Source organism: Leucoraja erinacea, chromosome 36, assembly GCF_028641065.1.
Source record: "Leucoraja erinacea ecotype New England chromosome 36, Leri_hhj_1, whole genome shotgun sequence".
Lineage (NCBI taxonomy): Eukaryota > Metazoa > Chordata > Chondrichthyes > Rajiformes > Rajidae > Leucoraja > Leucoraja erinaceus.
The window spans coordinates 11,953,140-11,977,304 of record NC_073412.1 but is presented as its reverse complement, the minus strand read 5'-3'; the positions used below and the strand labels follow the sequence as shown (position 1 = coordinate 11,977,304).

Genomic DNA, 24,165 nt, shown 5'->3' with positions numbered 1-24,165 from the left:
ACCCCAATATCTCTTTCACTGCTCGTTCACACCATTTATTTCCTTGTCACTCAATCACATCACCATCTTTTCAACAATGCAAAAGGAAAATAAGACAAACTCATTCTAAACATCAATTAAAATCAGAAGTTACAAAAATAAATGCAAATTATTGTATGGTAACAGTGTTAGTTATAATATTTATTTCAATCCATACCAATATATATACCAAAACATTAAAAACATAATATAATACGAATCTGGAAACAAATAAAATTAACCTTAAAATTAAGAAACCTATCAGTGCTAAAACCAATAGTGATTAAACCATCTCTTATCGATAAAACATATAGACAATGGGAAAGATTGGGAATTAAAAAGGTAGGTGACATGTATGAAATGGGAAATGTATTATCATTTCACCAATTGAAATTTAAATTTAAACTGAATAACAACCAATATTTTAAATATCTACAGATATGTGACTTTATGAAGAAATATATACCAAGATTTCAAAGTATAATCTTAGATCCACTGGAAGAAGCAATGAATATCAAGGCGGACTCACAAAAATTAATATCATATCTATATAATAGTATTTTAAACAGAGAATCACCATCAACAGAGGCAATTAGAGAAGACGGGAAAAAATAATTAATGATAAAAATTTCTAAAGAAACATGGGAAAAGTATTTGATATATATACACATAAATGTTCGATTAATGCTAGACACAATTTAATCAATTTAAAATATTACGTAGATTATATTATTCAAAAATGAGGTTGAATAAATTCTATCCAAATATCTCTCCCATCTGTGATAAATGTCTTTCTCAAAATGCCAATATCACACACTCTTTTGTTTCTTGCACAAAACTTCATAAATTTTGGTGTGACATATTTGATATATTCACAAATCTATTTAAGATAAAAATGGAACCTAATACTGAAATGATTACACAAAAAAGCTGGAGAAACTCAGCGGGTGCAGCAGCATCTATGGAGCGAAGGAAATGGGCAACGTTTGCCCACCTTGAAGAAGTTCTCCTTCTCCAGCATCTGCAGTTCCCTCTTAAACACTGAAATGATTATATTTGGAGTAATGGGAGACGGGAACAAATTAAACATACCCCAAAATTCATTTTTTAATTATGGGTTAATAATAGCAAAAAAACATACTTAAATTTTGGAAAAATGCTACTATACCAACATTTAAAATGTGGATCAGTAATATGTTGGACACAGCACACTTGGAAGAAATGAGACTCCTCCTAATAGACAAACAAGACCAATTCTTAACGAGTTGGTCTCCATTTATTGATTTCTTGGATTCATGTGGTGCAACAGTATCGTAAAAATTAAAAGTTTCAGGTATGGGTGAAAGATGATCAAGAGTATAAAAAATCATCTCCTTGTGGTGATTGGATAACCTCCCTCCTGCTTCCCTTTCTTACTTATTTCTTTTCTTCACTATCTCTATTCCCTCTTTTTATTCACACACACCTAGACTAGAGGAAAGTCTTTACTATCTCTTTCTTACTTTTCTCTTTAAAAAAAAAAGAAGGAAGTTGTACAGAGAATGCAATATGTAAACATATTTTTGGGAACCTGTAAAAAGGTACCACTGTATTGTAGGTACTTCTAATAAATTTAAAAAAATAAATAAATTTAAATCAGTAGTTACAAAAATAAATGCAAATTATTTGTATGGTAAAAGTGCTAGTTCACAAAATACTTGGAAAATGAGGCATTCAACTTATCATAACCAAGTCACCTAAAAATTAAAGTGTTCCTTATCTTAAACCACAACAACTCTCATTTCATCCAAGTCTGCCTCATGTTCAGTACTAGTGGCACTTACATTTGGAAGACGTTTCCGTTCACTCACTTCAAGTTCACTTCTCAACTAACCACCAACTTCACAAGCTGGAAAACTTGTGTGGCTCCAAACTCTTCCTCATTACTCAGGTCTTACACTGAGAATCAATTTCACTGTGCCTTATGTTAAAGAGGGAACTGCAGATGCTGGAGAATCGAAGGTTATCTGATGTCAGCAGATCTATATCGGTGAGACCAAGCGGAGGTTGGGCGATCGTTTCGCCGAACACCTCCGCTCGGTCCGCAATAACCTAGCTGACCTCCCGGTGGCTCAGCACTTCAACTCCCCCTCCCACTCCGTCTCCGACCTCTCTGTCCTGGGTCTCCTCCATGGCCACAGCGAGCAGCACCGGAAATTGGAGGAACAGCACCTCATATTCCGTTTGGGGAGTCTGCACCCCGGGGGCATGAACATCGACTTCTCTCAATTCTGTTAGTCCTTGCTGTCTCCTCCCCTTCCTCAGCTCCCCTGCTGTCTCCTCCCACCCTCCAGCCTTCCGGCTACTCCTCCTTTTCCCTTTCTTGTCCCCACCCACCCCCACCCCTGATCAGTCTGAAGAAGGGTTTCGGCCCGAAACGTTGCCTATTTCCTTCGCTCCATAGATGCTGCTGCACCCGCTGAGTTTCTCCAGCTTTTCTGTGTAACCTTCACTGTGCCTTAATTGGTAAACCTGACAATAAACTGACCTTGAAACCCTTCAATCAACCCATTAGCTTTACCTGGAGAGAAGGAATGGGTGACGTTTCGGGTTAAATAGAATGGTTTTAGTTTGGGAGACAAATTGCTGGAGTAACTCAGCGGGTCAGGCAGCATCTCTGGAGATCATGGATAGGTGTTGGTTTGGGTCAGGGCCCTTTTTCAGACCGTTCTAGTTTGGACTGAGATTTGCACTGTAATATTCAATCCAAGGCTGCAGTTTACAGCAATATTAACCTACAGTGCGCTGTACCAGAGGTGGTCACTAAATACATTACTGGCCAGTGGGTTAATGTCCTCTGAGATCACCACATTATTAAAATTCTAGGTGACTATACGCCACCACTGTTGCATAACAAGTAACAATTAATTAGTGTCTGTGGATACAAAGAATTGCAGATGCTGTTTTACAAAGAAATATACAAAATGCTGGAGTAACTCAGCCGGTCAGGCAACATCTCTGGTGAACAGGGATGGGTGATGTTTCGGGTCGGGACCCCTCCTAAGATTATTCCTTCATCATTATTATTAGCACAAGCAAAGAACAAATTACAAAGTACCTGGTTGGTTCATTACCTTGATCATTCCAAACACAATGCATTTATTCCAACAAAATCTGCCCGGTCCAAAGAGTAATTTTAAATGACAATGGTTCTTGTGTAAGGCTATAAACCACTTTGCAAAGTACATGTTTCCCCATGCATTACAAAGAGACAGAACATTCATAACTAAATGTTAACTGATGCCACTTCAGATTATACAAAGGGTTGCTACTGAAACAAGTGAATGCCATTATTTATATTTGTGTAACTATAGAGCTACCTCAAGGCAGTTATTATATTAGTTATATTTAAGGAGGAGCATATAAGAAAGGAAAAGGCCAATTTTTCAGGCATTTTGTACCCCATCTCACAGGCTGCAATTACCTGCACATTAACTCTGGTCCTCAGCCCCTCTCTTGAGAAAGGCAAAGAAATGTGGTTTAAGTTGAGAGAGGAAGTAGTTTCAAAGAAAATTTGAGGGGATTTTAAAAAAAATGTGGTTGGTGTGGTGTAATAAGAGGTATTGTTTACGAGGTATTTAGACAGACACCAATGTTTAAGCGGCATTTAGATACAGATATAAATAGGCAAGGCATGTAAGGATACAGTCCTAATGCAGGCTAATACGATATGTAATTAGGTAAAAAGATGGCACGTACATGGTGGGCCAAAACCCTGTATCCATAACCCACAATTCTCTTGCAGGTTAAATGTATGTCAGTATCCATCTTCTGTGGATATGGAAAGAATTTGATTCACAAATGTCCGAGTGATAAAATCCTCCATATCTCCATCTGCGATGGGCGATTCCTTATTCTGATGTCTTAAGGGCCTGTCCCACTTGGGCGTCATTTGCACGTCATGCAAATGGTGCGCAAAGATTTTGTACATACCAAACTCCTGGGGCGCCATGCGCGACCGCGCGTCACTGCCTATGTCACCACCCGCGCGGCATAACGCACGTGTCGTGACGCGTAAATTATTAACAAATTACGCCCAAGTGGGACAGGCCCTTTACCCTAGTTCTCAATGCACAGAAATGTAGGGGACCAATTACTGACCAAGGTCATTCAAATTCCAATTCCTTCTGCTACTCCTGTGCCATGCTCCCCAAACCCACATCTCCTACGATGGCATCTAAGCTGCTAACATCACAAACAAGGCCATATGCTTCTAATCTGGAAAAAATCTTTCAATCAGTACCTTTTGCCTCCTATCACCAAGCCAATTTTGGATCCATTAGCCTTGTGCAGCACAGATACAGGCCCTTTCACCCAACTTCCCCATGCCAACCAAGGTGCCCCATCTATACTAGTCGCACCTGCCAACAAGATGCCCAATCTAAGCTTCTCCCATTTATTCACATTTGGCCCATATCCCCCCAAACCTTTCCTATCCATGTACCTGGCCAAATGTCTTTTAAATATTATTATAGTTTCTGCTTCAAAGACCTCCTCTGAGCTCAATCCATATACCCACCTCCTTGTGTGAAAACGTTGCCCCTCAGATTCCTATTAAATTGTTCCCCTCTCACCTTAGGCCTATGTCTCTTGATTCCCCTACTATGGGTAAAACATTCTACGTAATCCCCTATCTATTCCCCTCATGATCCTATTTGATCACCTCTCAACCTCCTACACTCCGAGGAATACACTTAGCCTGCCCAACCTCTCCCTATAGCGCAGACCCTCAAGTCCTGGCAAGATCTTCAAATATCTTGTCTGCATCTTTCCAGCTTACCAGCATCGTTCCTATAAAGATGTTACCTATAAACATTTTTCCTGTACCTCAACACTCTCAGAATCCTGACAACCCTCCATGGCTGTTGCCCCAACAACATAGAATTTGGGCACGAGCAGGAATGTGCGTGTTATTTTGTTTACATGTTAATATGGAACAATAGAAGCACCTAAATAAGCTTATATTCCTCACGCTGTGTGGAAGTTGTTTTTTTCCAGATGAACTAATTATAGGAAGGCTAAAATAGATGATGAAAGCTGAAGCAAATACAATTATTTTTTACAAATTTTGGTACAACTCCAAGAATGTGTCCTTTGTAGCAGTTACCATGTTAAAGCGTTACATGCCAGACAATGAAAGCAGAAGTCAGTTCAGGGAACCAGCAATTTCAGTTAACGGCAGAATGTATTCAGACATACACTGTGATGACAAGGACAGACACAAAAAGCTGGAGTAACTCAGCGGGTCAGGCACCATCTCTGGAGAAAAGGAATAGGTGACGTTTCGGATCGAGACCCTTCTTCAGACCTGAAACGTCTCGTATTCCTTTCCTCCAGGCTGCCTGACCCGCTGAGTTACCCCAACTTTTTGTCTATATTCCGTTTAAATCAGCATCTGCAGTTCCTTCCTACACAGTTGTTCATGACAACTGATATCAGATAAACAAATCTCATGACTTTGCGTTACAACATTAGTGGCTAATGAAAGCCCTTCCCCAAATGGACTGGAGTGTAACACGGAGAGAACATTTAAATGTTTGTACACCTTTGAGGGTGGCAGAGTTGTGCAGATGGTGGAGATGCTGCCTCTCAGCATCAGAGACCACGGTTCAATCCTGACCTCGGCTGCAGTCTATGTGGAGGTTGCACGTTCTCCCTGTGACCACGTGGATCTCCATATAAACTTCCTAAAGGATTGGACTGGCTAGATGCAGGAAAAATGTCCCCGATGTTGGGGGAGACCAAAACCAGGGGTTATAGTTTAAGAATAAGGGGTAGGCCATTTAGGACTGAGATGAGTATAAACATTATCACTCAGAGAGTTCTGAATCTGTGGAATTTTCTGCCACAGAAGGTAGTGGAGGTCAATTCACTGGATGTTTTCAAGAGAGTTAGATTTAGCTCTTAGGGCTAAAGTAACCAAGAGATACGGGGGAAAATGTGGATAATCAGCCATGATCATATTGAACGGCGGTGCTAGCTCGAAAGACTGAATGGCCTACTCCTGCATCTATTTTCTATGTTGCTATGTTTCCTCTGGGTGCTCCGGTTTCCTCCCAAATCCAAAAAGTTATTAGCATAGATGCCGCCTCACCCGCTGAGTTTCTCCAGCACTTTTGTCCACTGATTATTAGGTTCAGTTTCAGCTGCTAATTCATCTGGTACACACATTGATGCAAAACATCAGTTTAGACGAGTCACAACAAGAATTTGATCCCAACATTAACTTCTTCCAGAAAAAGACAAAACAAATTCAGTAAATATTCCATCAGTTCATTCCAATGTTTAGTTAAAGTATTTCTGTGCATGTGGGCAGTACAGCTACTGAAATTTTCTTTAGGTTATGGACTTGTTCACAAATGAGAAACAATTGTGACTCAAGAACTATTGTGCCGTCCTTCACTATTGTGCAGAAAGGAAACCTGCCAGATCAGGCACAAGAATGCAGTGTCAACAGAAAAAACAACACTGTCGCCATTGCTTGTGCTGTTATCCCAAGGAGGGAAGCAGCACACACGCCCCCCCATTCCCCACGGCCAAGTTTCCATGCCCATGAAGCCAGGTCAGAGCAGTTGGGATCTAATCCAATGCTCACTTTGCTGCCAATTCACCAAATATTCATCCAAACTGTGCTCCATAGGATACCTAAAATTCCATGCACTGTTATATTTAACTAGTTCAGTGATAAAGATGTTTGGCATTAAACATATGAAACAGCGCATAAGACCACCCATCATTGATGGAAGACAGAGAAATCCCTTCAACTGCAAGAAATTAAATTTAGCTAATTACTAAATCAATTTTTTCTATATAACAGCAGAACTGATACACTGCCCCAAGTTTGACAATATCTTGCCCACTACTCAAGCTGGAAACGAAGGGAAAACTATGGAGGTGGTGACACTGCAAAGGGTTATTTAGAGCTCTAAAAGGATTTTAAACTGCTTTTCTTTGCTTAACACAAGTACGTGGGTAGTCAATAGAGTCTAACAGCATGGAAATGGGCCCTTCGGCACAACTTGCCCACATCGGCCAACATGTCCCAACTAAACTAGTCCCACCTGCCTGCAATTGGCCTATATCCCTTAAAAACTTGTCATATCCATATACCTGTCTCATTGTTTCTTAAATATTGCGATAGTACCTACCTCCCCTTGCTGCTCTTTCCATACACCCACCACCCTTTGTGTGAAAAGGTTACCCCTCAGATTCCTATTAAATCTTTTCCCCTTCGCCTTAAACCTATGTCTTCTGGTTTTCGATTCCCCTACTCTGGGCAAGAGACTCTTAGTGTCTACCCAAAAATATATATAGGATTTTATACACCTCTCATAGATTTCATATTCTCCAAGGAATGTTTTCAATAAAATGTTCGTGCAAAAGATTTTACAGCGTGCTCCATAATGTTTAGGACAAAGATCCATCATTTATTTATTTGCCTCTGTACTCTGCAATTTGAGATTTGTAATGGAAAAAAATCACATGTGGTTAAAGTGCACATTGTCAGATTTTAATAAAGGCCATTTTTTTATACATTTTGGTTTCACCATGTGGAAATTACAGCAGTGTTTATACATAGTCCCTCCATTTCAGGGCACCATAATGTTTGGGACACAGAAATGTCATGTGAATGAAAGTAGTCATGTTTAGTATTTTGGTGCATATCCTTTGCATGCAATGCCTGCTTGAAGTCTGTGATTCATGGACATCACCAGTTGCTGAGTGTCATCTGTGGCGATACTCTGCCAGGCCTGTATTGCAGCCATCTTTAGCTTCTGCTTGTTTTGGGGGCTAGTCCCCTTCAGTTTTCTTTTCAACATATAAAAGGTTTATTCAATTGGGTTCAGGTCGGGTGATTGACTTGGCCACTCAAGAATTGACCATTTTTTAACTTTGAAAAACTCCTTTGTTGCTTTAGCAGTATGTTTGGGATCATTGTCTTGCTGTAGAATGAACTGCCGGCCAATGAGTTTTGAGGCATTTGTTTGAACTTCAGCAGATCGGATGTGTCTATACACCAGAATTCATTATGCTACTACCATCAGCAGTTGTATCATCATTGAAGATAAGTGAGCCAGTACCTTCAACAGCCATACATGCCCAGGCCATTAACAGATGAGGTGGTATTCTTTGGATCTTGGACAGTTCCTTCTCTCCTCCATACTTTGCTCTTGCCAACACTCTGATATGTTAATCTTCATCTCATCTGTCCACAAGACCTTTTTTCCAGAACTGTGGTTGCTCTTTTAAGTACTTCTTGGCAAACTGTAACCCGTCCATCCTATTTTTACAGCTAACCAATGGTTTGCATCTTGCAGTGTAGCCTCTGTATTTCTGTTCATGAAGTCTACTGCGGACAGTGGTCATTGACAAATCTACACCTGACTCCTGAAGAGTGTTTCTGATCTGTCGGACAGGTGTTTGGGGATTTTTCTTTATTATAGAGAGAATTCTTCTGTCATCAGCTGTGGAGGTCTTCCTTGGCCTACCAGTCCCTTTGCGATTAGTAAACTCACCAGATTAGTAAACTCTCTTTCTTCTTAATGATGTTCTAAATAGTTGATTTTGGTAAGCCTAAGGTTTGGCTGATGTCTCTAACAGCTTTATTCGTGTTTCTCAGTCTCATAATGGCTTCTTTGACTTTCATTCGCACAACTGTTGATAAATGTCCCCATGTTGATAAACAGCAATAAAAGTTTCCAAAGGTGATGGAAAGACTGGAGGACAGACTAGGTGCTGAGAGCTCTCTTATACCTTCATTATGGAGGCAATTAAACACATCTGAGCAATTAGAAACATCTGTGAAGCCATGTGTCCCAAACATTATGGTGCCCTGAAATGGGGGGCTATGTATAAACACTGCTGTAATTACAACACGGTGAAACTAAGATGTATACAAATGGCCTTAAATAAAATCTGACAATGTGTACTTTAACCACGTGTGTTTTTTTTTTCTATTACAAATCTCAAATTGTGGAGTACAGAGGCAAATAAATAAATGATGGGTCTTTGTCCCAAACAGTATGGAGGGCACTGTAACTAAACTGATGATCCTTTCACTATGAGGAATAAATATTATCAGTCAACTTTTTCACTCACTTTCAAATCTTTTGACAACCTTCCTATCCTCCATTTCTGCAAGTTCTAACCCCAACCTCAGCTCCCTAATGCAGAATCTCCAAGGTCTTCTGAATTTCTAGGTTCTGGAACATCCAAATGTCACAGCTGTATTATTACAGCCATATCTTGAATAGCCGCAATGGCGACTGCGTTCTGGGTACACATTGAGTGCACCCTATATAATTTTGCATGCTGCTTCTGTAATAGTCTCAGTACACCTGGTAAATTGAGAGCACTGGGCAGTCACAAATTGTAACCCTTGGTCTGCCAGATCCCTCTCTCTGCTATTACAGTGATACGGCACGGTGGCGCAGAGGTAGAGTTGCTGCCTTACAGCGCCAGAAACTCGGGTCCAATTCTGACTACAGGCACTTGTCTGTATGGAGTTAGTATGTTCTCCCCGCGACCTGCCTGGGTTTTCTCCGGGATCTCCCGTTTACCTCCCACACTCCTTACACGTACAAGTTTGTAAGTAAATTGGTTTTGTATAATTGTAAATTGTCACTAGTTTGTGAGGGATAGTGTTAATGTGTGGGGATCGCTGGTCCGCGCGGACTCGGTTGGCTGAAGGACATATTTGTGCGGTGTATTTCTCAACTAAACGAAAGATTGTAGGAGCACAGGCTATTAAACACAACAAATAAGCTATGAGCTCTGAACTGCAAAAGGCTATATTATTATTTGTTATTTACACTATATTTATAGAACTTTTTCTTATTTTTTCCCGTTATATACAATGTTTACATATTCACATATTCTGTTGTGCTGCAGCAAGTAAGTATTTCATTGTCCCGTCCGGGATATATGACAATAAAACATTCTTGACAAGAGCATACAAGATGAACACTAGACAGTCCTGAAAGAGTTGAGCCAACTTAGTCAACTTGTAATACAGATATCCAGGAATGTTAAACTCCAAAACAATGTGGAATGGAACCAAGTGAGATTTCCAGTTGTCACAAATTTAAAAGTTAAACAAAAATTCCAGCGATTGGAAAGCTCAAATTAAAAACACTGTGTAAATACTCAGTAGGTCGGGCAGCATCTGCGGAAAGAGAGAAAAGCGAGATAACATTGAAGTCCTTATGTCAGAACTGTCCACTTCCAACATAAGCTGGAAATGCCGAGGAACTGCCCCTCAATCACTGCAGCTGTGAGGACTCTGCACAGCTGATACCTAAAATTCAGCCATGAACATCCGTAGTTAAATTATGTAACAGTGGCAGATTCAATAACCGTGAAGGTATTCAAAAAAGAGGAAGCAGTTCTACAAGCATTTCCACAATCAACTTGCGCTGCTATAAATACACTAATTGATTGCATTGTGCTATGATAATATTTGCCCACATTTTGTACCCAAGATCTGGGTTCTGGTCTGAGGTGTTTTCTAACTTGAGAAAAAGATTTAAGGCTGCATATGGAGATAATTAATGGTAGATTGAAGCAATGATGATCAACACAGAACAGTACAGCACAGAAACAAGTTCTTCAAGGTCACAATGCTTGTGCCGAACATGATGCCAAGATAAACTAATCTCATCTGCTAACAAGCGATCCATATCCCGCCATTCCATGCCCATCACTTAAACACCACGATCGTATCTGCCACCACAACCACCACTCCTGGCAATGTGTTGGCCTTTTGGCCCTTCCAATCACTGGTTGTTTTTTCCTACTTGCTTTATATTCCCCAAAGGACCCATCTGATTTCATCATCTTAAACCTTACATTAGCTTTTTCTTTTAGGATTAGAATCCTCTAAACATTAGAATTCTTCTAAAAATCTGTTCACATGGATGCACTGAAACGGAAACAAAGTGGACTGATCAAGGAAGGTCTGATGAAGGGCCTCGACACAAAAGGTCACCTATTCCTTTTCTCCAGAGATGCTGCCAGACCTGCTGAGTTAATCCAACGTTTTGTGTCCATCTTCAGTGTAAACCAGCATCTGCAGTTCCATCTTAGACAAAGTGGACAAATGTAGTTAAGGCATCTGGAGGACAGCGTATGGTTTTAGTCAGGCAAACAAGTGATGACATGTGATGACGGCTTGATAGAATTCCTGCAAAGACTGGGAAGGAGGAAGGATGGAATTGTTGAGGTAATAGTGACTGAGCCAAGCCAAAGCTCTCAAGAGATACTAAGAATCATCTGACTGAAATCAAAGTCTAATACTGGAGGAAGTTGCCTGTGGCAAGAGAATCCTGCACTAGGATAACACTCAAGAAAAACTCCAACTCCAAGGGTTTGATTCTTTAGAACTTCCTACATGACAGCTGGAGATGATTAGCTTTTACAAGATCAAGATGGGTATAACCAGAGAATCAAAGCATATGGAATGATGTGGAAACGGCAAGATTAAGCCACATCAACTGTGATATAAACCCTTGAGGTGACTGAAACTCCAATTGCTTCGTGCTCCTACAATGATCAGCAGCGATCTGACCAGTTGAATGTAGCACGTGAGGGGCTAAAAGGTCTCATGTTTTTATACGTCATCACAGGGTGGTACGGTGGTACAATGGTAGAGTTGCTGCCTTGCACCGCCAGAGACTCTGGTTCGATCCTGACGACAGATACTGAGTTTGTACATTTTCCCCATTTTCTCCAGGATATCAGGTTTCCTCCCACACTCCAAAGACGTACAGATTTTTTTAGGTTAATTGGCTTGGTAAAATTGTAAATTGTCCTTAGTGTGTGTAAGATAGTATTAGTTTGTGGGGTATCGCTGATCATCGCAGACTCTCCAAGCTGAAAGGCTGCATCACTAAACCAAACTTCAAAGTGCTTCGAGAAATTATTTGAGAAAACACCCAATTAATATTAATGCTGATTACCCTCTTTTACAATGTTTTGACATTTGATGTAACTCAATCATTAACTAAAACACTAGCTACGGCATCATAAGTTGGCGTGAATGCCCAAATTCTTTCCCCCAAATATCTCTAGAATTGGCTATCAAGCTGTTTTACAAATCATTTTCACAATCTGTTTCATTTTGGCTAGTTCATCAGAGGCAGCTGATTTAAACTAACAATAGAACAAGTCTGGGTTTCAAATCCACAAATGGTAGCTAAATTCTCACTTATCTTATAGAGCCAACAACTCACAAATGAATTCAAGACCATATTAAGCAGAAATTAATATTAAATTAATGTTAAATTTAGCTATAATGAAAGTGCAGTTCACAGCACAAAAACTTCAGTAAAAATAATATTAATGCATCTTAACCAGTCATGTGATCTGTATATGATCTGTAGTCATAGGACTACATTCTATCTTTGTCCTGCCCACTCCCCTGACATTAGTCTGAAGAAGGGTCTCGACCTGAAGCGTCACCCATTCCTTCTCTTCAGAGAAGCTGCCTGTCCCGCTGAGTTACTCCAGCATTTTGTGTGTCTACCCAGTCATATGATCTGATGCATTTCAAAACAGCAACTACCCTTAAACAAAAATCCCAATGTGGGGAACAACGCATCTGCAAAAGAATCTAAACAGTTCTGGCATCGTCCAACCAACATTCCTGTGGCCTAGATACAGTAACAGAAACATTATTTAGGAGATTTGGCAGAACACTATGTATTTTGGAAGGGAGAATGGATAAAGAGTGTAAAGTGAAAGAAAGCTGTTCTGAATATTTGACCAAACTGACAGAGGAACCTCGCTTAACCTGCTTGTTCTTTGTGCATTATATACAACTCTCCTCCCAAATATACCATCCAAATGGCCCTTTCTATCTTTCAGAGTGCTGTTTCCAATATTACACAAAGTCCAGGCCAAGTAATTAAAATCTTACAAAAACGCTGGTCAATGGAAATACGTAATAACGTAATCTGGGCCCTTCCCCTGGCATGCTGTTTGATTCAGCTAACGTCATGCTTTCCCTAACTTCGTAACATTTGTAACAGCTCCGTAACATTTAGAAGATCAGATAGATCATCACATGGTAGATAAAAAGTGAATGCCAGAATTAGTAACGGTCAGCCAAGAACACAAGCTGTTATTCCAGATATGATCATCTGTCAAACCATACAGACATGGATTTTTTTTTTCATTTGAACGTTTCATTTCCTTTTAGCAACCTCAAATAACCTCCTTTTAAGAATACAAGCCTGACCTTTTAACGGCCAAGTTGTATTTGTGTACATATTTCTCTTCTCATTTCTTCTTCCTTCCCCAAAATACAGATAGCAGCAGATCCCCATGCATCTACAGAACTGTTCTTGGCTCACAACTGTTGAATAGTTTTATTAGGCTGTATTTGGAGTCTTGTGTGCAGTTCCGATCGCCCCATTTCAGAAAGGGTGTGGTGGCTTTGGAGAGAGTGCAGAAGATGTTTACCAGAATGCTGCATGGATTAGGTGGTATTAACTAGAAGCTGAGGTTGGACAGATTATTTTCTCTGGAACGCCGGAGGGTGATGGGAGACTGACAGAAGTATATAACATTTATGAAAGGTAGATAGGGTAGATGGTTCGAACCTTTTTCTCCTAGGGTGGAAATGTCAAGCACTAAAGAGCACGGCTGTAAGATGAGAGGGGCAAATTTTAAAGGAGATGTGTGAGACACCCATCGCCCTGTTTGTACAGAGGATGATGGGTGTCTGGAATGTGCTGCCAGGGCAGTGATAGGCAGAGGCAGATATGATAGTGGCATTTAAGATGCTTTGGGTAGACACATGGACAATGAGGGAATGTAAGGATTGTGGCGGGCCCTGGTGGTTAGTCACTCGTGGTGCGAACCCTCGGCTCTGGGGGTTGGGTCATGTGGCTTAGGTTGGCAGGAAGAACGGGTCATGGATCTCCCCTGGGGTATATATACTGCTGGTAACACTCTTGTCCCTTGTTGTGGTTCTGAGAGCTGTTCTGTGCTAACCTAATGTGTCTCGCTATAGGATATTAATTATGTGCAGGCAGAGGAAATTAGTTTAACCTGGCATCATGTCTGGCATTGACATTGTCAGCCGAAGTTCCTGTGTTGTAATCTTCTATGTTCTCCGTTCTAATGCTCCATGTTATTACTAAATGACAGTGATTACACCCAGAATAATCCATCGAATATTATCACAATCCACTAAAGCACTGCTTACTAATGACAAGAGTGCTTCAATCTTCCCTGCATGTTCACCAAGAGCAATGGTATTAACATTTTCCAGATCTGTACCAAAACTATAGGAGCTGACTGCTGTTGACATACGGTCAAATTCAACAAAGAATCTGTTTGAAAATAATTCTCAGAGTTACCTGATTTTCCACTTGCCACCAAACTTCATTTGGACATGCAAAAAAGTAGGCTGTTGTAAACCAAGAGGCAAAATGCTGGAGTAATGCCCCTGTCCCACTTAGGAAACCTGAACGGAAACCTCTGGAGACTTATCGCCCCACACAAGGAGGTTGCAGGTAGTGGAAGCAGGTAGGGAGACTGACAAAAACCTCCAGAAACCGCACGGAAACCTTGGGTGGGGCGCAAAGTCTCCAGAGATTTCTGTTGAGGTTTCCTAAATGGGACAGGGCATAACTCAGCAGGTCAGGCAGCATCTCTGAAGAATATGGATAAATTATGTTTTGGTTCGATACCGTTCTTCAGACTCGTGTTCAACCAGCATCTGCAGTTCATTGTTTCAACATTTTACTGTTTCAATGCAAAATCTCCTCAAGGTATGTTTACTTTGAAGTAGGTGTTCTCTCTACAATGAGAGTTCCGTGAGATCCTCTCTATCACTGCTCCTTCTGCATTTCTGATGCTCTCCTGTTCTACGGCCATGTTCTGACCTGGAGCCTGAAGAACGATCCTGATTCAAGACATCGCCTATCCATGTTTTCCAGAGATGCACCCTGACCGGCTCCATCGGGTGGCGCCACCACAGGGGCTGCCTCGCCAGCAGCTCGTAGTGCTGTCATCTTTTTTGTTATTTTTAGCGTGTCTAAATGTATGTTTTAATGTTTCGTAGTATGTCTTATGTGGGGGGTGGTGTGGGGGGGGGTGAATAGGGGTAAACCGTTTCTCATTCATTTACCTGGGCGGAGGTGCGTCTTTTCTCTGTGTCGCATCTTCGCCCCCCCCCCCCCCCCTCCCCTACTAACTGTATTTGTGCGGCATTTCCAGAGCTTCAGCAGTGGATGCAGCGCTGAATTACCATCTCGGAGCAGTGTGATCCCTTGCTGGGGATCACCAGTATTGGAGCTCCAGAGTGTTGCGCCTGCTGACTTTAACATCGTGGAGCTGTGGTTTGCGGAGGTTCTATCTGTGGGCGCGGCGCTGACTTTAACATCGCTGGGCGAGGCGATATCTTGCTGGGGATTGCCAGTGTTGGAGCTGCGTCCAGCTCGGCCTGTGAACTTCGGAAGCCGCGGTCTCCAGTAAGAAGCGGCCAATTCGGAGACTCCAAGCCGCTGAGTGTGTTCCTCCATTCCGACATCGGAGTTTCGATCATCCCGGCGAGAGGGCCAGTACATCGGGCTGTCCGTAGCGGCCACTGCGGAGGGTTCTAGGCCCCAACCACAGTGAACAAAGAGGAAGATGACTGAACTTTATTACCTTCCATCACAGTGGGGAACGTTAATTCCGCTGTGGTGGATGTTTATGTTAAATTCTATTGTGAATTGTGTTCATTATTGATTCGTATGGCTGTATGGTAACTTAAATTTCACTGTACCAATTGTTGCACGTGACAATAAATGTGAACTTGAACTTGACCGGCTGAGTTACTCCAGCACTTTGTGTCTTTTTTTTCTGTAAACCAGCATTTGCAATTCTTTGTTTCTACATTTCTTTATTCTAAACCAAAGTAGCAAGGGGACTGATGCTTTGCATCAGAGAGCAGACTGGTGCTAATTAATTTAGATTTCGTTAAATGACAATTTTGGGGAAATAAGATGAAGGCTGATAAGAATCACCACACTGAATGACAACAAAGGCAGAAGAACCAAATCGCTTAATTCCTGATTGAACATCCTTTAACACAAAACTGTCATATCATAGAGAAGTTGAGAACAAAGACAAAACAAAGGTGAGATTAAGTGTTTTTTTTGGGGTAAATTAGCTTTCATTTATAGCTACAACATAGGATTTTTTTTTAAATCAATGCCAGTAATAAAAGAATGGCCCTTGCAAATGTATTTTAGCACTGCGTGCATTGTCCACAGACTATAGACTTTAAGTAGATATGGTGTTGCAGGACATTTGCACTCTGTGGGAGCTGATGGAAAGTGTTTATAATTTTTGGCAAACACATCTGAAATAAGTGTCTACATCTCAAGGACGTTTAGCTCAGAGTTGACGGGTTGAGATTTGATCTCAGAGTCTGAAATGCATTAGGAGGCGGCAAGTTTCCTCAGCGCTGTTTTAAAGAGGCATTCACAGTCCTTAGATTGTGTTCTGCAGAGTGGGTCAACGAAGAGGGGCAAGAGCATTAAACTAATGTGGCAGGTCTGGAGGCCCCTCAACCTCACAGGCCAAAGTTTCGCTGTGACTGTGGCAACGCGGGAGGAGCCTCAGCCACACTGATTGTCCAACAGATATGTAGGTCTTGGAAATGGCCGATGACCAGTTGCCATCTTCCAGAATTACGCAGATTATCGAATCTTCAATCCAATTACGCCACCTGCACCAGGTGATGCCAGCACCCAATCTTGATAGCTGAAGAATGGATTTATTTGAATGGTCAAATCAGGAGGTGACTCTGGTACTCACCAGAGAGATGATCAAGAACACGAGTGATCCTGAGGTTGTCAGCAAGGTGTAAAAGAGCACCAGAGATATAATGGGTGGAACAGCAAACTAAGGGTCATGGTGAAAATAAAACATGTTTCTCATCGGTAGTCATCAGAAATGGTTTGTATTGCATATTTGGCTCTCACAAAACAAAATGTGCGAAGCACTGCTGCATGGAAAGTAATGCCTCTTCATTGCTGCTGCAAACCTTTCTGATCAGCGGGATGGAACCAGCCATTAGCGTGGCTGGGGTTCCATCATTACCTTCTTTTAAAAAGGATAAAGGAGACCATAGTGCTCAAATTGACTTTTCAATTGACAGGCAAGACTGGACAATTTCACGTCAGCAGTCCTTACACAGACATCCTGTCGGAAGAGGCCAAGGAAGGGAAAACATTTTTTTTAACCCAAGATCAACTGTAGTTTCAGCCAGTTTTCATATCCAGACCATTCAAGAAAAGGAGACACAAAATGCTGGAGTAACTCAGCGGGTGAGGCAGCATCTCTGGAGAGAATGAATGGGCAATGTTTCGGGTCAAGACCCTTCTTCAGACATTCAAGAAAGTTCTGTCCTAGAATACATATTTTGCTTCAATGCTTGTTGGGGAGGGAGCATTGGCAAGGCCGTCATTACAGCATATGCCATACATGCAGGAAACAGTGGAAAATAGAAAATTCCTATTAACTTAAACATAATTGGATATAATCAAATATACCTACTTATCCCTCCATAATAGGTCCATTATAGCCCAATTATCAGGCAGTACAGGAAACACAACTTAAAAAAAAAAAAAAAAAAGACGAACTGGTTCAGAAACTAGATTCTATCTTTGCAAAAATGTTGGGCCATCTACTTTTTATCCTTTGAATAAATCTGCCTATGCAACATTGATAAAAACTCAAGCTTCCCGAGTTTACCAATAATCCACCATTTTAGGTAACCCTTTCATCCCTTCTCTCTCCTCCAACCTACCCTGGTCTCTCACATTGTCTCTTTTCTTTCCAGCTTACCCCTAAACCCCAATTCTTCTTTCTTTACACCTCCTCCCTGAACACTACTCCAATTGGGTGCCCTCTTGTGATCATCTCACCTTCCCTCTGTTGCACCCGTCTCCCACCACCCCTCATTCAGGTCCCCTCATTCAGGTCCATTCTTCACCCTTTCCTCCATATCACTTTGTAGAATATGTAGCCTTTTGCCTTCCACTTACCAGCCTTTAGCAAAATAAAAAACAGCTGGAGGAATTTAGCAGGCCAGACAGCATGTGTGGAGGGGAGGACAGATGACATTTCAGGTTGGGATCCTTCTTCTGAAAGGTCCCAACCCAAAAACGTCACCTGTCTATTCCCTCCACAGATACAGCTTGTCCTGCAGAGTTCCTCCAATGTTTTGTTTTTTTCCCCTGAAGATTGCAGTGTCTGCAGTTTCTTGTCTCTCCAATTCCAGGCCTTTGTTGGTTTTTCTACCCTTCTCTCCTGCACACATCTGTAATTTGGCAATCAACCCCGCCTCACCTCAATTAACCTGTCCTTTGTCAACTCTTGCCTCGTCCCTCCATCCCCCTCTTTGTACTGGTTACTCAGTCTAGATGTAGGTTCTCAACCAGAAATGTCAACTGTCCATTTTCTTCACGTTACTTGTGTTTCTCTTTGCTCAGTTGCAACCTGACCAGACTGCTAGAGTATTTTCTGCTTTTAGGATTTGACAGTTTTATTACTTTGGGGACAGGGTGGGCACAATAATTAACCAGATATGGGTTTTGTTGCCAACCTTCAATCAGAGGCTATCACTAGAAATGCAGGCCACAAGCACCATTGCAAAATGTCAAAGGGTGCAGCTGACTTTGCATCCTTCTAAAACACCTAGACAAATCTCACCATTGTGGGGTTCTTTAAAAAAAACTTAAATTTAAACGTTAATTCATGAATTTAATGCAATACAATTCACACTGAACATGCTGCTCACTTTTTGTTATTAGGAAACAAATAGTCAAACTAAAGTTAGCCTTTATGTTCAGGACTTACCATTATCTTTAGCAACTAGACCTGTAGCTGAATCTGGGAAATGGGACAATGTGCGATTATCTCTTTGTCCAACGGTGCAGTTGTTACTAAACTCCCACCTCCTCTGTTGCAACTGTTGTAGCCAGTATCTCATAGCCTGTGCGCTGGGAGCCTGTCAGTCACAAAACAAAATAAATCAATGTTCTTCTCGCACTAAATAATTATTTTAGACAATTTTAACGTTACTGTACCAAAGCTCCAATTTATATAAATATTTCCTGTACCCAAAGACCAGGCGGACTAACCCAAAGCTCAGTCCACCTACCCAATAGACAAATATTTCAACTCCCCCTCCCATTCCCATACTGACCTCTGCCTGGCCGTACTCCACTATCAGAGTGGGGCCACATGCAAATTGTAGGAAGAGCAACTCATCATTCACTGGGCAGCTTACAACCCAACAGTATGAATATTAATTTCTTTAATTTTAATCATCACAATCATACTTTATTAGTCAAGTATGTTTTACAACATACGAGAAATTTGATTTGCCATAGTCATCATACCATTAAAAAACAAAACACATTTTAACATGAACATCCACCACAGTGACTCCTCCACAGTAATCCTTGCATTCCCTCTCTCTCTCTCTGTACCTGCCCCACCCAAGTCGCCCTGCTAGTTTCACTGTTTATATCCTTTCATTATCACCGTTTCCACATCCAACAATGGGCCATTGTGTGCTCCACCTTTCTTGAGTCATCAATTGCCGGCTCTTATTTGTTCTGTCCCTGTCTGTACCTCTAGTTTCCCTCTCCCCTGACTTTCAGTCTGAGGAAGGGTCTCCCTCCAAAATGTCCCCTATTCCATTTCTCCAAAGATGCTGCCTGACCCGCTGAGTAACTCCAGCATATTGTGTCTATCTTCGGTGTAAACATTCTTCCAACACATTCACATCACAAAGATCAACAAGTCTAATCTGACCAAAGATATAATGTGGCTTTAGAGGCAGATGTTTTAAAAACAAAGGAGTGCACAGGAATAGCATTCAAATAGAATTATGACCTCTGTACATCCAGTCTAAAAATTCACCTGTAATGCAGATTAAAATAAATCAATTTTAATTACACAACAGCACATTATTGCTACACTTTAGAATGCAATATCTTTCATGTCGGACAGCAATTCTAACACCTAATGTTTCTGCCATGATCTGTCAGTAGAAAGGCTTTGAATGCCTTCCAAATCATTTGGCTAAATGAACAAATATTTGAAACTATATTAAGGGGAGAGAATAGAATGCTGCAAAGACCAGTGTGGACATCAATGTCTGAAGGTGCAGAAGATAGGCAAGGCCCTCAAAGAATACTCTGGTTTTACCGGCATGGTGAAAGACAATGACAATTGAGATCAAGAAAGTTAATGGGGATGTCTTGAGGATAGTGTGCATTACAGTTGGGGGGCTGCTGGAATCTTAAAATATAAAGTTACATAAATCTTCACGTATAGTCATACAACATGGAAACACGGCCATCAACCCAACTCATCCATGCCGACAAGATGCTCAATCTCAGCTACTCCCATTTACCTGTGTTTAGCCCATATCTCTCTAAACCTTCCATGTACCTGTCCAAACGTCTTCAAATGTTATTATACCTGCCTCAACAAATTCCTCTGGAAGCTCGTTCCACAAATGTTTCTTAAATGGCTAAAGGAGTTTAGTTCAGTTAATGCCAGGTGTTGCATTTTGGGAAGCGAAACCAGAGTAAGACTTTCGGAAGACCCATGGAAAGTGCTATGAAACAGAGAGGCCAAGGAGCATAAGTACACAGTTCCCTTAAAGTGGTATCACAGGTGGGATGAAGATGACTTTTAGTCTGCTGGCCTTAAACAGTAAGAGCATCGAGGATAGATATTGAGACATTCTGAAGAAGGGTCTCGACCCGAAACCTCACCCATTCCTTCTCTGCAGAGATGCTGCCCGTCCCGCTGAGTTACTCCAGCATTTTGTGTCTACATTCTACTACAGTTGTACGACATTGGTGAGGCCGTATTTAGAGTATTGTGTTCAGTTTTGGTCAATCTACTAAAAGTGCCATGAAGCTCCAAAATGTACAGAAAAGATTTGTAAGAATGTTACCAGAATACAAGGGATGAGTTATAGGGAAAGGTTAGGCAGGGTGGGAGTTTACTCCTTGCAGCGTAGAAGACCAAGGGGGGGATCTTATAGAAGTGTATAGAATCATGAAGCACATAGATGGGGTGAATGTACACACTCTTTCCCCAAGGTAGGGGAATTAACAATCACATGGCATAGGTTTATGGTCAGAGGGGAAAGAGTTAATGGGAAACAAACGGGCAAACCTGAATTCAATGTTCATACCATTGGGTTGTATGCTAGCCAAGCGGAATACGAGGTGCTGTTCCTCCAGTTTCCTTGTGGCCGCACTCTGGCAATGGAGGCGGCCAAGGACAGAAAGGTCAATATGGGAATGAGGAGTTAATAGCAACCAGAAGATCCAGTAGGCCTTGGCAGACCACAGCACGCGTGTTCCACAAAATGGTTGCCGAGTCTACGCTTGGTCTCGCTGATGTTTGGAGGCTACTTCATGAATACTGTATGTAGTTTATGAAGTTAGAGAATGTGCATATGAATATCTGTCTCAACTGGAAGGACTGCCGGGGTCCCTGGATGGAGGCAAGGGTAGACGTACAGGGACAGGTGATACCTCCTATGGTTGCAGGGGAACCAACCTGGGGAGGGGGTGGTTTGGGTGGAAAGGGATGTGAAAAAGGAGTTGCTGAGGGAGTGGTCTCTGCGCAAGTTGGAAAGGGGCTGATATAGGAAGACAGTGGAATAGCGTTGCAGTGGTGGAAATATCAGAGTATGTGGAGTTTGATGAGGAGGATGGTGGGGTAAAAGGCGAGGACAAGGGGTGGTACATTTGTTCCGTTGGGAGGAGTGTGACTCGGAACAGAACTACGGGACACATAGGAGACATGGGTGAGGGATTCATCTATTACAGCAGAGAGAAAACCACATTTATCAAAGAAAGTGCACATCTTAGATGTCCTGGAATGGAAAGGCTCATATTGAGAACAGATGCGGTGGAGAGAAATTGAGAGTAGGGCAATAGGGAAGACTACGGGATATGGGTCAAATGCAGTAGTGTAGAGGGACATCGTGGTCGGCATGGACAAGTGGAACCGAAAGGCCCTTATCTGTGCTTATCTGATTATGCATAGAAACAGGAATTGGGTTGAAACATAGGGGATTCTTGCAGGGCTAGTCATCCTTTAACAGACTAAACAAGGTCTTAATAAAAATCAACCAAAACTGAGTAGTTTTTTTTTCTTCACAGATCCTACATGTCAAGAATAATTCCAGTATTTTATTTTTAATTTCAAATTTACCACATCTGAAGCTCGTTTTTCATTTAATCAAAATACTTGGCTGGTACATTGTAGCTACTGAAAATATTTATCTCACAGATGGTCAAACATACAATATAAATATCTACAATATAAATATCTATATAAATAGCCTGAAGAAGGGACCCGACCAGCTAAACTGATAATAAGTGCAGTAATTTAAAGTTGAGTGTTGATGCTAATCTTAATGAGGAGAGAGTATTAAAAAAAAGTTCCCGAAATAGCTGAGAATTTCCATAAACCTCTTCTTAAAAATGTATTTGTAAGTAAATAACCTGTTTGAAGAGAAAATGTCCCCCAGCAAACAAAAACAAGTTATAATTCTTTCAGTGTTGGTGCTGCTACCAATGATTCTATACCACATGTATGAACACAGGATGTTGGGTTATCATGGCCCTATCTGACCAACGAATATGCTTATTGATATTTGCGGTTGAACTGAATGCATTGCTCAATGCTGCTGTATGCACCAATACTTGCCTTCAAATGTTTTGTTACTGCTGCATTTCTTAGAACAGTCGTTAAAGATAACAAAACCAGACATGTTTGTTTCAAAGGGAAGATAACAAGTAGGCATTTACTGAGTGATAAGACTTTTGACTTACAGCATGGAAACAAGCCTTTCGACCCACCGAGTCCACTCCAAACAGCGATCACCCCGTACACTAGTTCTACCCTACACACTAGGGATAATTTACAGAAACCAATTAACCTACAAACCTGCACGTCTTTGACGTGTGGGAGGACACCAGGGCACCTGGAGAAAACCCATGCGGTCACCGGGAGAATGTACAAACTCCATACAGACAGCACCCATAGACAGGATTGAAACCCCTTCATTCTTCAACAGAAATCTGGTAAATTCTGAAACTACCAGATGCTTGTTTTCAGGTAAGGCAAAGAAATATCATGGAAGTAAAATGCCAGAGTCAGCGTGGAAACAGGCCCTTTGGCCCACCTAGTCTGCACCGACCAGCGATTCCCCGCACATTAACAAAAGCCTCGCACATTAACACACTAGAAACAATTTACACTTATATCCAAACCCAAGCCAATGAACCTACAAACAAGTACTTCTTTGGAGTGTAGGAGGAATCCAAAGATCTCGGAGAAAACCCACGCGGTCACGAGGAGAACGTACAAACTCAATACAGACAGCACCTGTAGTCGGGATCGAACCCGGGTGTCCGCAGGGTGCAAGGCAGTAACACTACCACTGCGCCACCATGCTGCCCACTAGTTGCAAAGAAAGCTGACAGAGAACCAGCATCCTTGATGTGCTAGGGATGGGGTCATCACTATCGTGCAGCGGGTAAAGCTGCTGCCCACAGCGCTGGAGACACAGGTTCTGACCACGGGCGTGGCCTGGGTGGAGTTTGTATGTTCTACCCGTGACCATGTGGGTTTTCTCCCAAACTCCAAAGACGTACTGGTTGGTAGGTTAAATGGCCTAAGTAAATTGCCCATCATGCGTAGGAAGTGAATGTGAAAGTGGAACAACAGAATTGGTGTGAATGGGAGATTGATGGTTGGTGTGGACATGGTGGACAAAGGGCCTGCTTCCATCCAGTATATTTCAATCAACATTAATGTCACCAAACAAAGTGTAATACTGTAATGGAGAAAATAAGAACATTTCATATGAACAAGAACAGCACATTTCCACAGGGATTTTAGCGAATTGCAATCCTGGGAACACACCGAAAAGTCTGAATGACAAATAAAGGATTCAATTCAATTCAATTCAATTCAATTAAGTCAGAAAGTTCTCAGTTTGATCATTTTGATTTGAGCCTTGAGAGCTTCAACTTTCTTTGGGCAACCTGTTTTAAGCTTTAT

General features: G+C 41.6%; 1 protein-coding gene across 1 annotated transcript in view; it reads right to left on the bottom strand.

Annotated features, from left to right (window-relative positions):
- Positions 1-24,165, bottom strand: part of tbc1d2b (TBC1 domain family, member 2B) — an 89,882-nt gene that overhangs the window by 51,812 nt on the left and 13,905 nt on the right. Inside the window, exon 2 of the mRNA XM_055662718.1 lies at positions 18,916-19,066. Coding sequence (XP_055518693.1) covers positions 18,916-19,066 — 151 coding nt within the window. The remainder of the gene's footprint in view (positions 1-18,915; positions 19,067-24,165) is intronic.